The sequence below is a fragment of the Haliotis rufescens genome, unplaced genomic scaffold (assembly GCF_023055435.1).
Source record: "Haliotis rufescens isolate VD_foot unplaced genomic scaffold, xgHalRufe1.0.p SCAF_1, whole genome shotgun sequence".
NCBI lineage: Eukaryota > Metazoa > Mollusca > Gastropoda > Lepetellida > Haliotidae > Haliotis > Haliotis rufescens.
The window spans coordinates 15,137,365-15,152,367 of record NW_025963779.1 but is presented as its reverse complement, the minus strand read 5'-3'; the positions used below and the strand labels follow the sequence as shown (position 1 = coordinate 15,152,367).

At 41.0% G+C, this 15,003-nt stretch overlaps 1 protein-coding gene across 2 annotated transcripts in view; it reads left to right on the top strand.

Annotated features, from left to right (window-relative positions):
* Positions 1 to 15,003, top strand: part of LOC124146862 (WD repeat-containing protein 35-like) — a 41,432-nt gene that overhangs the window by 3,768 nt on the left and 22,661 nt on the right. Inside the window, exons 5-15 of one of the 2 annotated variants that reach the window (XM_048390736.1) lie at positions 647 to 748; positions 1,468 to 1,547; positions 2,553 to 2,633; positions 3,805 to 3,970; positions 7,497 to 7,642; positions 8,383 to 8,508; positions 11,176 to 11,268; positions 11,570 to 11,662; positions 11,949 to 12,145; positions 13,348 to 13,420; positions 14,163 to 14,183. In XM_048390736.1, the coding sequence (XP_048246693.1) occupies positions 647 to 748; positions 1,468 to 1,547; positions 2,553 to 2,633; positions 3,805 to 3,970; positions 7,497 to 7,642; positions 8,383 to 8,508; positions 11,176 to 11,268; positions 11,570 to 11,662; positions 11,949 to 12,145; positions 13,348 to 13,420; positions 14,163 to 14,183 (1,178 nt within the window). The remainder of the gene's footprint in view (positions 1 to 646; positions 749 to 1,467; positions 1,548 to 2,552; positions 2,634 to 3,804; positions 3,971 to 7,496; positions 7,643 to 8,382; positions 8,509 to 11,175; positions 11,269 to 11,569; positions 11,663 to 11,948; positions 12,146 to 13,347; positions 13,421 to 14,162; positions 14,184 to 15,003) is intronic. The other variant, XM_048390793.1, reaches the window with a different exon arrangement.

Here is a 15,003-nt window from a genome sequence, read left to right as displayed (position 1 = left end):
GATACAGAAATGTGAAATTATGCCCTGATTGCTTCACTAGACTGTACTGAGATTTTAGAGGCCATCACACTGTATGGCACATCAGAAAGTTCACTTGATGTGACCTCCTTTGACAGAAAGCCATTGAAGTAAAAGATCTGATTTTATTATCAGTTGGCATCCCCCACTAATGCTGATACAATTCACCGCTGCATCATTTTCATCACAATAATATGATGATACAAACTTAGTAGCAGTGACTGGTTGTAACATATAGGAATATCCCCGAAACACCTGACACTCTACTAGCCTCAGTATAGCTTTACCATTTGGTACATTTGTGGCAGTCACTTTGCTATGTGAAAATTGATAGGTTATAATGGAATTGCAGCGTTAGAAACTAACAGTTTTCGTCAACTAGTCCTTATAATGATAACATGTAGCAAAACTCTCAAAAATGGCAAATTTTCTACTAGTCCTTATGATACCTTTACCATTGGACAGTTTGGCAAGGACTATAGGACTAGTGCCAATTTCTAACCCTGAATTGAAAAATGAAAAAATTAGGCAACACTGATGTCCCTTATCACTCCATATATTTCTAGAATTTTCAGTTGAAATAGCACCCGGTGTTATTTGGTTTGATGCTGAGCTGTGATGTTGGCAGGTTCATGGTATGAGGAGATGATTAACAACAGGAACAAGTCTGTGGTCAGGGGAATGAAGTGGAATGCTGATGGACAAAAGATCTGCATTGTGTATGAAGATGGTAAGAAGAAGAAGAAGAAGAAGATGATGATGATGATGATGATGATGATGATGTCCTTAGATGTCTCACAGTTTCAGCAATGTTTTGAATTATGCATGAAAGTCAAGGGGTCCTTGTCATTTACCTGTTGTTAGTTAGAGGTTACAGATTTAGTTGTCTCTACATTCAAATACCAGTACTATAGGAGCAATCCTTAATGATGGCAGGACTCCCTTGAAATGGTTACCATTTTTATGGACAAATAAGAATAATATCAACATTTTTTCTCTCCTCAAATAAGAAAAAATATCTGCACCAGTTTTTCAAAAGACATGTCCCATGTAACCTTTGTTTTAGTTCTTTTAGTTCAAACTGTAATTGATTTCTGTGAATACGTGTATTTCAAAATGTGTGATAGAGGCAGTGGTCTGTTTCAGATGCTATATAAAAAGTATGTGATAAAGGCAGTGGTCTGTTTCAGATGCTATAAAAAAATTTGTGATAGAGGCAGTGGTCTGTTTCAGATGCTATATAAAAATTTGTGATAGAGGCAGTGGTCTGTTTCAGATGCTATATAAAAATGTGTGATAAAGGCAGGGGTCTGTTTCAGATGCTATATAAAAATGTGTGATAAAGGCAGGGGTCTGTTTCAGATGCTATATAAAAATGTGTGGTAAAGGCAGGGGTCTGTTTCAGGTGCTATATAAAAAGTATGTGGTAAAGGCAGGGGTCTGTTTCAGGTGCTGTGATTGTTGGGTCTGTGGATGGTAACCGCATCTGGGGGAAGGAACTGCGAGGGTTGCAGCTGGCTTGTGTTGAGGTGAGATGATCACTGTGTTACATTGTACAGCACCTTCGAGACATGTCAGTACACGTTCCATGGTTAATGTGTTGTCAGTTTTACCTTTAGTTGAAGTGTGGTCACCCAATATAACTTTCCAATTTAGCCGTGATGTCAGACCATTGTCACAAACACCCTAACTGTAATACATTCATTCAATGTATTCATTTGATAACCTTGCTTCACAAGAGTCAAGATCATAGGTACAAATGTACCTTTGTTTGAGAGCTCTGTTTCAGCAGTTAAATAGAAATTATTGCCGATGATTAGTTGGATGTTTTTGTCAGTGGTATTGTGTGAGCCTTTGTTGAGTATAATACATGCAAACTGTTTGTTGCCAGAATCATGCACACAAGCCCCTATGTAAACTTTATAGGAAATAGGCAATATTTATTGAGCAATAAGGCAATGCATCATATAATTAGTAGTTCAGCTTCAGTTGCATGTTTATTGGATATAACAGGATGCCAAGTTTATCAGATTGGTTTATTGCGCTGATCACATTACATATGATATGATAATGCTGTGTATTTACATTTGACCGCCTCCGTGGTCTAGTGGTAGAGCGTCTGCCCGGAGGCAGAAGGTCCAGGGTTTGATCCCCGGCCGCGTCATACCAATAGATGTTAAAAGATGGTACTTGATGTTACCCTGTCTGGCGCTCGGCATTAAGGGGTTAAAGCAAGGACTGGTCGGCTCGGAGTCAGTATACTGTGTCTGAGTGGGGTATTCATGTTAAACTGCGGCATGGCATCTCAGTGGGCTAGCACTATAAATCTGAGTGGGGTATTCATGTTAAACTGCGGCATGGTATCTCAGTGGGCTAGCACTATAAAACGGCATCAGTCCGGTCTAGTACAAGCAGCCACACACACAAACACGTGCATGCACGTCGCTATATAAGTGCAATAATCTTGAACGCGACGTTAAACCCAATTTCACCTCACCTTGTATTTACATTCACAATAACTACCTTTGTTTCAGTGGTCTCCGGATGGGAAGAAGATCTTATTTGGAATGTTGAATGGAGAAGTTCATATATTTGACAACACTGGCAACTTCATTGTGAGTCTGTGCTATAGCCTGGGAAAGTAGAACTATATCAAACACTGTAACAAGAAGCGTTCCTCATACGTTGTATCATGACGCCATTACATGCCAGAGTGACATCGTGTCTGTCTTGGGGCCATGGGTGACCATGTTGTCTAAGGTGTTGCAATTTGCTGCATGGAGTTGCATCCCTTAGGCGTGCCAGAAACCTATGATCATGGCTTAACCCCAGGTTCACCCTGATTATAGTTCTAGGTTCGTGAGCTTGTGGGTTTTACAAAAATGGTAAACATCAAAGACCTGCATCACTACAGGTTTTCCTCCTGCATGTAGCTGACACACCATGATATAGCTGTAGTGCTGGTCAAAGTGGCGTCAAACTCACTCACTCATGTCTGTCACAGCTGTTATTGTTCACATAGAAAAAAAATGGTAAGGAAAATTACTGACAACATTTAGTATTTACAGCATCGGTAAACATGTGGTTTTAGATAGACATTCCATTATCATAAATGTAGACATTTGTGGTGACCTTGACATCCTTGCAGGGAAACTTGTTCAGATACTTCCGATATCCTCAGGGTAAGGGACGTTAATACGCAAAATGCGTCTTAATTTATGATTTTGTGTCTATAAATAAAAATTAAGACAATATTTTTTGCGTCTTGCTTTTTTCCGTTTCACAATTGGTTGAGAAATACCTAGATTTCTAAATTCACTGTGATAACTTTTGATTTCGCAAAGATTTTCCTTGATTTGTTTACCTCCAATTTAGAGTTACCTCCTCATTCGCGTTTCCCGGAAAACTTTTACTTCCTTTCTTTCAGTTCAACTTATGTGAACGCAAACTATCCCAAGCTCTTTTTGACCAATGAACATATAGCACAGAGATTAATATTATGCAAATGACGTATGTCTATTTTCGAGAGACCAATCAAATGCCGTAAAAACTATGTCATCGGTAATTTATTCAATTGACCCAAGGTCGTTCCTTTTTTAGATGACATACCATCCTGGAGAGTTAGTTATCTGCTGAAAAACAAGTTCCTGTAAACTGTATCGGTTTTATGACAATCCATGTATATGTGAAAGTATAGGGATGCTATTACACTGAATTACTTAAGTATATAAGTGATTGCTGTTTTCATCCTCTGCTATGTATTATCTCCCCTTATCAATATTCCAGACCAAGCTCCAGGTGCACTGTCTGTCGAACGTGACTGGTGCTATCCACATCGCTGGACTGCAGTGGTATAATGGACTCAACGGATATGTGGAGGCAAACTGCCCATGTTTTGCGCTCTGTTTTGACAATGGTCGCTGTCAGATAATGCGACAGGAAGTAGATGAAAGTAAGTACCAATCAGCCACACACGATTATGTCTAAAATGATGTACAGAATATTGAATAGTAATAATGAAATTCATTATGGATACTAAAGCCAGAAAATGTGTTGTTTATACAAATTCTAATGGTAGGACTAAATGGATTTGCCTCCAGATTGTCTGCGTGTATGATGTGCATCTCCTTGTACAGAGCTGTGCATAATGTGTGAGGCAATACAGGAGCCATGTGTAGTTTTCACAAACAGTGAGAATATTTTGTAATTATTTCTACTGATACAAATTGTGTTTTATGTTACCTGATGCTACACAGTGCTTTGGCTTCCCAACATATACAAACAGACAGTCCTGGAACAGAGAGACGGTTGACACATACTATAAAGCCTGTGCCCGGATACCCCAGAGTTATACACCTTGTCCTGTGCTCCCTCGTATTATTAAAATGACAGACAGGCTAATAAGGAGAACGTTACCTTCAATTTTCTTGGTTTTCTTGAAGTTTTTGTAGTGTTTATCCAGTATATCCTTCCCCAGGAAATATATATATGCTTTTTGCCGTTTATTTATGTAATTTATGGTGCCAAAGTAACTTAACACATCTTCGCATCATGGTCGCCGTCTTGAATTTAACATGTCTTGTGGTTACGAATTGTGCTTTCAAATGTAAATTTTGCTATTGTTTTTACCACTGTTAGTAAATGTCTCATTTATTTTTTTGTTAATAGCTCTTTGGTAACATATTTCCTAGTTTTTAAGCGTAATATGTTTTGTTTCCTGTTTGGCACGCTACATGCTGTGAGTTGTGTTTGGGTGTAGGGTTCACAATGTTCTAGGAACAGGTTTTGTTTTGGTCCTTTTTGCTGGTAAATTTATATACTGCATGTCTTCTATGCAGTACAGTTTGTGTGAACGGCCAACTGTCGAGTTGACCCCATTGACTTTGCCTGTCTTGATGTCCTGCATGTACTTTTGCAATCAATGTCCCGAAAATAAAAATTCTCCGATTTATCAATTGAGGATTTCACGTAATACACTTACAGAAAGGCTATTCTTAGGTGCATGAAACAACTCGTTGAACGGAGAACATGTCAGGTCCCCCTCTCCTCCGTTGCTGACCTGTCATACATTATTTAAGTTCTTCCCTTCTCCTCTTCCAACAACCTCAGCGATTTTTTCCACATTTGTGCCTGCACTCCGGGGCTCACTCCTCAGAAGATGTCCTGTGCTCTGTCTGTATTTTAAACCTACAGCCATCGTGGCCTTCTGGGATCAACTACCCTAATTCGGTCCTGATGACCTGTCACTACCTCACCTTAGCACTGGTTTCGCCAGTGCCTGACTGTAGCCTGACTGTCGCCTGATCGGCGGTCCTGTGCCTCTTCTGACACTTCTCACCGTCGGTTGGTTCCTGTCGCCGCTCATGATCACCTGACGACCACCCTGTTGCCTTCAGGAAGTGATGTTACAAGCTGTTGACAGACCTTCGCCAGCTGTTGCCAGAAGATCGCCACTCATGGCCGATCGCCAGCTATCGCCAGACGATCACCAGCTATAACCAGATTGTCACCTCAACTCATGCTCATGATCGCCGGTGTCGGGACCGTTTGCCTGGTTAGCGCCACACCTCCTTTGCCTCAGATTCCTGGTTGCACCACGGTCTTCCAGATCAGCGCCAGGATAGATTGTCCTCCCCAGTCAGGTGGTGCCAGTCAGACGTCTAACCTGATTGCTATTGCCTTAGTTATGGTCGCCACTCTGAGGATGTACGAGACTTCATTCCTGACCTTGTTGAACTGCTTTCTGTTTGACACCCCATCCCTTGAATATGCCAACCGGGGTTGCTGATCATCTGCCCTGCCCTTTGCTAGGACAAGGCGTTTTTCCCACAGATGGACTGTCCAATTCCTGACTCTGGTGCCGTTTCTCCTACCATGCGACCAGTTGGTCACCAACATCTTGTTCTCCTCAGACAATGCTTTTGCTATTCTTCCCGTCCGACCATCCATTGTTAACTCCTCTCCAGCTGTGGACAACATGCGCTTGCTAATGGGGACTTCCATTCCGAGTTCGTTTCTTCTCATGTCAGAGTCTCATCTTTCCTGCATAGTCTTTGCTCTCCGACGCGTCTTCCAGCCATTATCAGTGGCCGCCTTTGCGTACTAGGCTCTCCAGGACTTCATGTACGTGAATCCTTCAGATGCCAATCAGCAGTTACCTCACCTGGCCACCTATATTCAGTACTCAACTGGGGTCTCATCCACCCGCTTCCTCTGCCATGAAATATCACTCCGGTGTAGGCCACCGTCCTGTAGGTGGGTGACTACCTGATGTTTTTACACAGGAATGTCCCTTTGCTGGTTCCACCATTGCTACTTGCCTGGCTTCCTTCTGCTCCTTGATAGCCTTAGGTACCTGCCTTGCCACAGTGCCAGAACTCTTCACCTTCATCAGGGTTCAATCTGGACACCCAGAAAGAGAAGTTCCGTTCTCCAGCTGAAGACCTTAACAGGATTCCAGGGTTTTATGTCAAGCATCCTAGGATGCACTTGCACCTGCTTCCATTGAGGTTCATTGAGGTTCAACACTTGCCTCCTACTGGCCCTTTGCCATGGTGTCCAGGGTTGGCGATCTTCATGCTCTTGATGTGGCCTGTTGTAGGTTCGACAAGTGGACCCACAGACAAGTCCACATTGGTCTTTCCTGGGATTTCATCGTCAAGCGCCAACTGCTGGGTCAACCTGAATGCACGGCATGACTCGGGCTTATCACTGTAAGCCTGCTTTCCACGTCAGTTGATTAAAGCATGGTGTAGCGTCAGGTAAGGTAAAACATTGGATAAATGCAATGTTTTTATACTTCCCTGATGCTACACCTTCATGCCTACCCGGACTTCGTCTGGCTCCTCCGCCTTACCCTTCCGGCACCACTGTCTACACTGTGCCTGCTGCCATACAGTGAAGGATATGAGGGGGCATGGGCCGAGGTGGATAACTCTGGGGTATTGGGGCATGGGGTATATAGTCTGTTTCAACTGTCTCTCTGCGCCAGTACTGTCTGCTGGTAAAGGTGGGGAAGCTAAAGCACTGTGTAGTATAAATCTATGAAAACATGCAATTATCCCAAAATGCTCATTTTTAACATGGGACTGTCAACTCCACATGCAACTTATGTAGAATTTTCATACCTTTGAACTAGGATAAGAATGTTATTTAGGTCATCTCATTTCTTCCATCAAATGTGCCAGTGGTATCAAATCTTCTAAAGCATACATTTCTGTGTTATCCTGTTATATCTTCATGATATTGTTGTGAACTTTCTCGACACAGTCGTTACCAAACCTTCATTTGGAAAGTAACGCCACAATCTCCATCAGAATTTCCCCCACATGAGTATAATGCGACTGGACATGCATTTTATTGTCATATAATTCAAATAATCAAGGACAATATCAGATGTAACTTCATGTAAGCATACATTGTGTTTGATACTGGTCTTGTACTAAGCAAGAATTGCTGACAATGTTTTTGTGTTGCAGATCCTATCCTGATCGACACTGGTATGCATGTAGCTCAGATAGGTTGGAACCACTCGGGGAATGTGCTGGCGGTAGCTGGCTCCCAGCATGCCATGGGACAAGATAAGGAAGTCAATGTTGTGCAGTTCTACACACCGTTTGGAGAGGTAGATGTCATGTCTTTACAATCCATTGTGTTAATACATAACATTTCAAATAAATTTGTTAATGTTAGGATTGAAATTGTACTTAATCATATTTATTGTGTTTATTTACATTTCACATTGATTAATTGTTTTGTAATTTTTTAACAATTTTAGTTTTCATACAAATTTTATACATGTGTGATCAAAGTTAATTCATAATGCCTGGCAATAGGTATGTTTGCAAACGATAATTCTATATATATTAAATCGGTTAATGATTGTACAACATGGTGCATTATAAACAAAAAACTAGTTGTAGGCCTATGTCAAACTGTTTTGAACTGCAGACAGTTTCATTGTGCTTCCCTGACTGTTGGCAACTGTTTGATTGTCATAAAATATAGTTTTGCGTTACTTTGTAAAGTCATTTCACCCAGACATCCAGGACGAAACATTTAATTCACTTTGCAGAGTTGAGTCCCTTAGATGTGCCTGGAACCTATGATCATATGTTTGAATCCCAGATTCACCCTGATCCTGTTTCAAGGTTTCTCAGCACCAAGAGTGGTGAACCTCTAAGACCTGCTAAGTGCATCAGTTCTGGCTTTCCTCCCACATCAAGCTGACATGCTGTGGCATATCGTAATCTTATACTGTTACAGCGTTGTTGAACCCAATCACTCACTCACTTATCCAGCCTGTGTAGTGACATATCTGGGTTTGTAATGAATAAGAAAATGATATGTGATGGGTATTTGCAGCACCTGCGGACACTGAAGGTTCCCGGCAAGCAGATGTACGCCTGCTCCTGGGAGGGAGGCAGCTTGAGGATAGCACTGGCTGTCGACTCCTTCATCTACTTCGCCAACATCAGACCCGACTACAAGGTCATTCAATCAACTCTTTTTCCCACTGAGAATCTTATGTTGATCTGTTTCTTTCAATTTATTTAGATTATCATGTTTATGGATTAACTTCCCCAAAAGTTACATATGCAAAATATATTTAAGTTTGGAGAACACTCTTCTACTTCTTGTCTGTGTCTGGTAACTGAAGGGAAGTTTGTTAATTTTACAATAGCCAATGTAAACATGCATTTAGAAATCATCCTCGTCTTAAAATGTACAAATAAACAATGGGGTAAATAAAGCCATGTGTATCAGAACAGCAATATACCTGTAAGAATAAGCATGATGTAAGACTTTTGTGCCTAGTTCACTGTAATGAATAGATAACACTTTTTATGGGTAGCATCTTCTTTTCTCCTTTGTCACAACATTTCAGAGCTACTTCGTGCTCCTTCATCAGGTGAGGCGGTCGGGTAGCCTAGTGGTTTAAGCGTTCGCTCGTCACGCCGAAAACCTGGGTTCGATTCCCGACATTGGTACAATGTGTGAAGCCCATTTCTGGTTTCCCCCGCCGTGATATTGCTGGAATATTGTTAAAAGCGGCGTAAAACCATTCTCACTCACTCACTCATCAGGTGAATGATTCATCAGGTGACAAAGAATAAAAGAAGTTACGTTCCATAAAAAATGTGATGTATTTATGTTCTCCCAACTATTAATGCATATCAAAGACTTCATTCACTTTTTGAGTTTATGAGTAGGTCATGCCTGCATTCAATTAATAAAGAACCATAACAGAACACACAGATGCACAATCAGAAATGGCTACTTTCGGTAATTACTTAGTGTTGTTATCCTGTTGTTTATAATCATGCATATTCATATACATGTACATAGAACTCAAAAGTAACTGGCTATTGGTGATATATTTTGCATGTTTTATGCAGATATGCTCTGATATTTCCCATTCTTGGTCAGGATGTTGGACATATGTGTGTTATATATAATGGAGCTGTATGTGTGTGTAATAGTGGGGGTACTGCTCAAACACTGGTGTGTTATATATGATGGAGCTGTGTGTGTGTGTTGTAGTGGGGGTACTGCTCCAACACTGTGGTGTGTTATATATGATGGAGGTGTGTGTGTGTTGTAGTGGGGGTACTGCTCAAACACTGGTGTGTTATATATGATGGAGCTGTGTGTGTGTGTTGTAGTGGGGGTACTGCTCCAACACCGTGGTGTGTTATATATGATGGAGGTGTGTGTGTATGTGTTGTAGTGGGGGTACTGCTCAAACACTGGTGTGTTATATATGATGGAGCTGTATGTGTGTGTAATAGTGGGGGTACTGCTCCAACACTGTGGTGTGTTATATATGATGGAGCTGCGTGTGTGTTGTAGTGGGGGTACTGCTCCAACACTGTGGTGTGTTATATATGATGGAGCTGTATGTGTGTGTAATAGTGGGGGTACTGCTCCAACACTGTGGTGTGTTATATATGATGGAGCTGCGTGTGTGTTGTAGTGGGGGTACTACTCCAACACCGTGGTTTGTTATATATGATGGAGGTGTGTGTGTTGTAGTGGGGGTACTGCTCCAACACTGTGGTGTGTTATATATGATGGAGGTGTGTGTGTATGTGTTGTAGTGGGGGTACTGCTCCAACACTGTGGTGTGTTATATATGATGGAGCTGTGTGTGTGTGTTGTAGTGGGGGTACTGCTCCAACACTGTGGTGTGTTATATATGATGGAGCTGTGTGTGTGTGTTGTAGTGGGGGTACTACTCCAACACCGTGGTTTGTTATATATGATGGAGGTGTGTGGGTTGTAGTGGGGGTACTGCTCCAACACCGTGGTGTGTTATATATGATGGAGGTGTGTGTGTGTTGTAGTGGGGGTACTGCTCCAACACTGTGGTGTGTTATATATGATGGAGCTGTGTGTGTGTGTTGTAGTGGGGGTACTACTCCAACACTGTGGTGTGTTATATATGATGGAGGTGTGTGTGTGTGTTGTAGTGGGGGTACTGCTCCAACACTGTGGTGTGTTATATATGATGGAGCTGTGTGTGTGTGTTGTAGTGGGGGTACTACTCCAACACTGTGGTGTGTTATATATGATGGAGCTGTGTGTGTGTGTTGTAGTGGGGGTACTACTCCAACACCGTGGTGTGTTATATATGATGGAGGTGTGTGTGTGTGTTGTAGTGGGGGTACTACTCCAACACTGTGGTGTGTTATATATGATGGAGCTGTGTGTGTGTGTTGTAGTGGGGGTACTGCTCCAACACTGTGGTGTGTTATATATGATGGAGCTGTGTGTGTGTGTTGTAGTGGGGGTACTACTCCAACACTGTGGTGTGTTATATATGATGGAGGTGTGTGTGTGTGTTGTAGTGGGGGTACTGCTCCAACACTGTGGTGTGTTATATATGATGGAGGTGTGTGTGTGTGTTGTAGTGGGGGTACTGCTCCAACACTGTGGTTTGTTATATATGATGGAGGTGTGTGTGTTGTAGTGGGGGTACTGCTCAAACACTGGTGTGTTATATATGGTGGAGGTGTGTGTGTATGTGTTGTAGTGGGGGTACTGCTCCAACACCGTGGTGTGTTATATATGATGGAGGTGTGTGTATGTGTTGTAGTGGGGGTACTGCTCCAACACTGTGGTGTGTTATATATGATGGAGGTGTGTGTGTTGTAGTGGGGGTACTGCTCCAACACCGTGGTGTACTCTTTCACCAAGCCGGACAGACTGGAGCACTGCGTCATCTTCTGGGACACAAAGAACAATGAGGTAAAACCAAGAAAATAGATTGCCTCCCCTTATAAATAATTAAACTAATTGCCTGATTAATTATAAAATAGTATTACCTGTTGGGTTCTGCTCAGGGGTATGTACAGTAAACTATGGTTATAACAAACTCAAAGGGACCACTTATGTTAATTCATTATAACCGTTGTTCGTTATAAGCATATGTACAATTCATATACAGCAAATGGACGGGACGAAGAAATAGTTCGTTATATCTGTCATTTCATTGTGTGTTTGTTTTAAATGTAGTTTACTGTATTTTTATTGTGACCTGTATTTTCAGAAATATGTGAAGTATGTAAAGAATCTCATTGCTGTGACAGCCTTTGGAGATTATTGTTGCTTGGCAACTAAAGCTGACGAGATGGTAGGCCAGGTATGTAGACTGTAATTAACGTATTACATGATGATTATTTTATTGTTCGATCTTATAAATATGTTTTTGTGCACAGTCTTATTTCTGATTTGTGCTTTACGTTTGTTTAAACAATTGTGTGGCAGCAGAGATCAAGCGTATAAGATAAAGGGACATAATAATTACTTATCTCCCCTTGATGAATGAATTATTTGTATCATGATGGATCCACAGGCATATAATGATGAGCATGGTATATTGACTTAACAAAGGGGGACATCAATAGTCAACTCTCTTCTACCCTCAGTATGTGTTGGTTCTGTGCAACTCTATCGGCACCCCACTGGACTCCAAGTACATAGAGATGGACCCCATGTACCTGACAATGACCAAGACTCACATCATCACAGCATCGAAGGAGGCCTTCTATACCTGGCAGTTCAAGAACCCCAAGAAACTGGCCACCCTGGAGATGGCCACAAAGAGGAAGGCAGGCTCAGAGAGGTGAGACATGCCGGAGAATGACGATGATGTAGAGGGTCACATGCAGAGATGCTAACCATGATGATTAAAGCTACTTAACAAATATGTGGCAAAGATGAGGAGGAGAATGTCAACACCATGTTCACAGTTGTTATCAACATGATCAATGATTATGTGAATTGATATTCATACATATATCATCATCATCATCATCATCATCATCATCATCATCATTATTATTATTGGTGGTGGTGATATTATTTTTTTTAAATTATTATTATTATTATTATTATTATTATTATTATTATTATTATTATTATTAACAGTAGATGGTTTGAGATCATTTAAGGGGCATGTGAGGCCCACTCGTTTAAGAAGCTGGCAGTGCTTTGCAGAGTTTCACCACTTTTTGTTGGATCTGGGGTCAAGTCCCAGTTTTGCCTTGATCATGATTCTTGGTTTGTCTGCACCATACCCGTGCTCATGAGTTTCACCAAATTGGACATGTAGAAAACCTACACCTCTCTCTCACTTTGAAACCATGTTGAATTGGAGCCACATAACTTTCTGGACTAGCTCGAAGGACAGGACATGACACACTTCAAGTAGTTACCAAGGTTATCTGATAAAGGATATTGTGCTCATATTGACATTGTACTTTTATTGTTTCCTTGCATGCTGTTCAGCATTTATCATATTATCCTGTAACAACTTGTGAATCACACAACGTGACTGATCATTGAGAAAATCTACAGCGACACAGAATCTGTCATTTTGTCCAACAATTGTCAATTTTGTCAAACTAAAGCAATAGATGTTATTCAGAAAACAATACGTGTTGTTCAGGCCATCTTTCAGGAAACTATCTTTGAATATAATAGATGAAAATTGACAGAATAAGTTTTGATTGAATAAGTATGTCTGACGTGGTCACTCCTAGTGTGGAAAATATCATGTACAGTCAAGCCCTGTTGTTTCAAACTCCTGGAGACCAGAAAAATAATTCCACTTATCAGGAGTTTGAACCACTTTGTGGAGATCTTTCAGATAAAGCTTTTTCATATTAATACTTTTCTTGGATTACAATTTGTTTGGAAGTTTTGGGGCATTCAGGATTAGGTGGGGTTGGGACATGTAATGTCAATCTCTCTCATGATTGTTAGGTGCATGTGTTTCTCCGCTCTGGTGTATTGTGAATGTTAGGAACTTCCTATTAATTTCAGACTGTACCACATTGATGACATGCCATCTGGAACAGCTCCACAAGAGGATGTAGATTTCAGCAAGGCTTTCACTGTGAGTATATTGTCAATCTGTACACTCTATCTGAATTGGTTGTTTTGTCTCAACATTTTATCTTGGATCATTCATAGGGGCAAGGGTGGCCTAGCTGTCTAATTAAAGGGGCTGCAAGTCGTTGAGCAGAGTTACCTTGACCACTTTCACCTAAGTGGTAAGTTACCTGCGTCACTTCGGGCGTTCCTCCCACACCAAGCTGGCTCGCCGTGATATTACTGAAATACTGTTTAAAGTGGCGTATACCCTACTCAGACTCAGTTGTTGCCATGGCTACCGGTGCTCTTATGTGATAAATTAACTTAAGCATCTATATTGTCTTCAAACGCAACATTTCAATAGAAACTGTTTATTGAACATTCAGCTTAGATTCCACTCTGGGAATCTGGGGTTTACAAACCACCACGATACAGCTGGAATAATCCTGGCCATAGTGTAAAACAACATTCACTCACTCACTCCACTCTAGGGGCCGGTCGGGTAGCCTAGTGGTTAAAACGTTCGCTCGTCACGCCGAAGACCCGGGTTCGATTCCCGACATGGGTACAATGTGTGAAGCCCATTTCTGGTGTCCCCCACCGTGATATTGCTGGAATATTGCTAAAAGTGGCGTAACACTATATTCACTCACTCACTCCACTTTAGCCTTCGTAGCTTTGATTACTATCACATGTATGAATTTTTATTAAGATAGTTTTCTAGTCTTCATAAAAATAAAGCATGTGTTTTATTTGCACTGAAGATGCTGAAAGGACGACTCCAGGTATACTCTAAATACCTTTCATTTTATTTTATTTTTGTGGACTTAGTGGTTTATGTGTCTTGTTGGGTAGTGAAGTTTCACATCACATAGAATGATTTGGTTTTAGCTTACTTGGTGGAGAAAGAAAGCTTGCATGCTTTTAACACATTCTGATATTTTTTCACATTTTCATTTTATGAGTACATGTATACTTTTATGAGTGATATGACTCAGCATGCATTACATGATCATTAAAAATATGTAACACGTTTAAAATCATCTCAACAGATTGATTTATTATGATGAAAATAGCTTCAAACCTCTTTGCAAATAGCTTCAGCGTTCATAGATAAATTTTACTAAATTTAGGTTTAAATTATTTTGTATTGACACCCATATGAAAATATAATTAATTATTTGTGATAAACTATTTAATAAAGTTTGTCATTGAAATAAGTTGGTGTTTTCAGTGTAACTGGTAAAACCTAAACAGAATCCTTCAAAGAACGACATGGCTGTTATCCTCCACCCAACCGTGATGGTGAGGGATACAGAAATGGGTTCTGCCTGTCACGTTTCGTTTCCGGAGCAGAACTCGGAAACCAGATAACTGTACAAAACTTGGTACACACATTCACCATATGGTGTAGAGGTGCCTTTTGGTATTTAGGTTTCCCCTTCATTTTTAATAGGGGCGGTCGGGTAGCCTAGTGGTTAAAGCGTTCGGGTAGCCTACTGGTGAAAGCATTCGCTCGTCACGCCGAAGACCTGGGTTCGATTCCCCACATGGGTACAATGTGTGAAGCCCATTTCTGATGTCCCCCGCTGTGATATTGCTGGA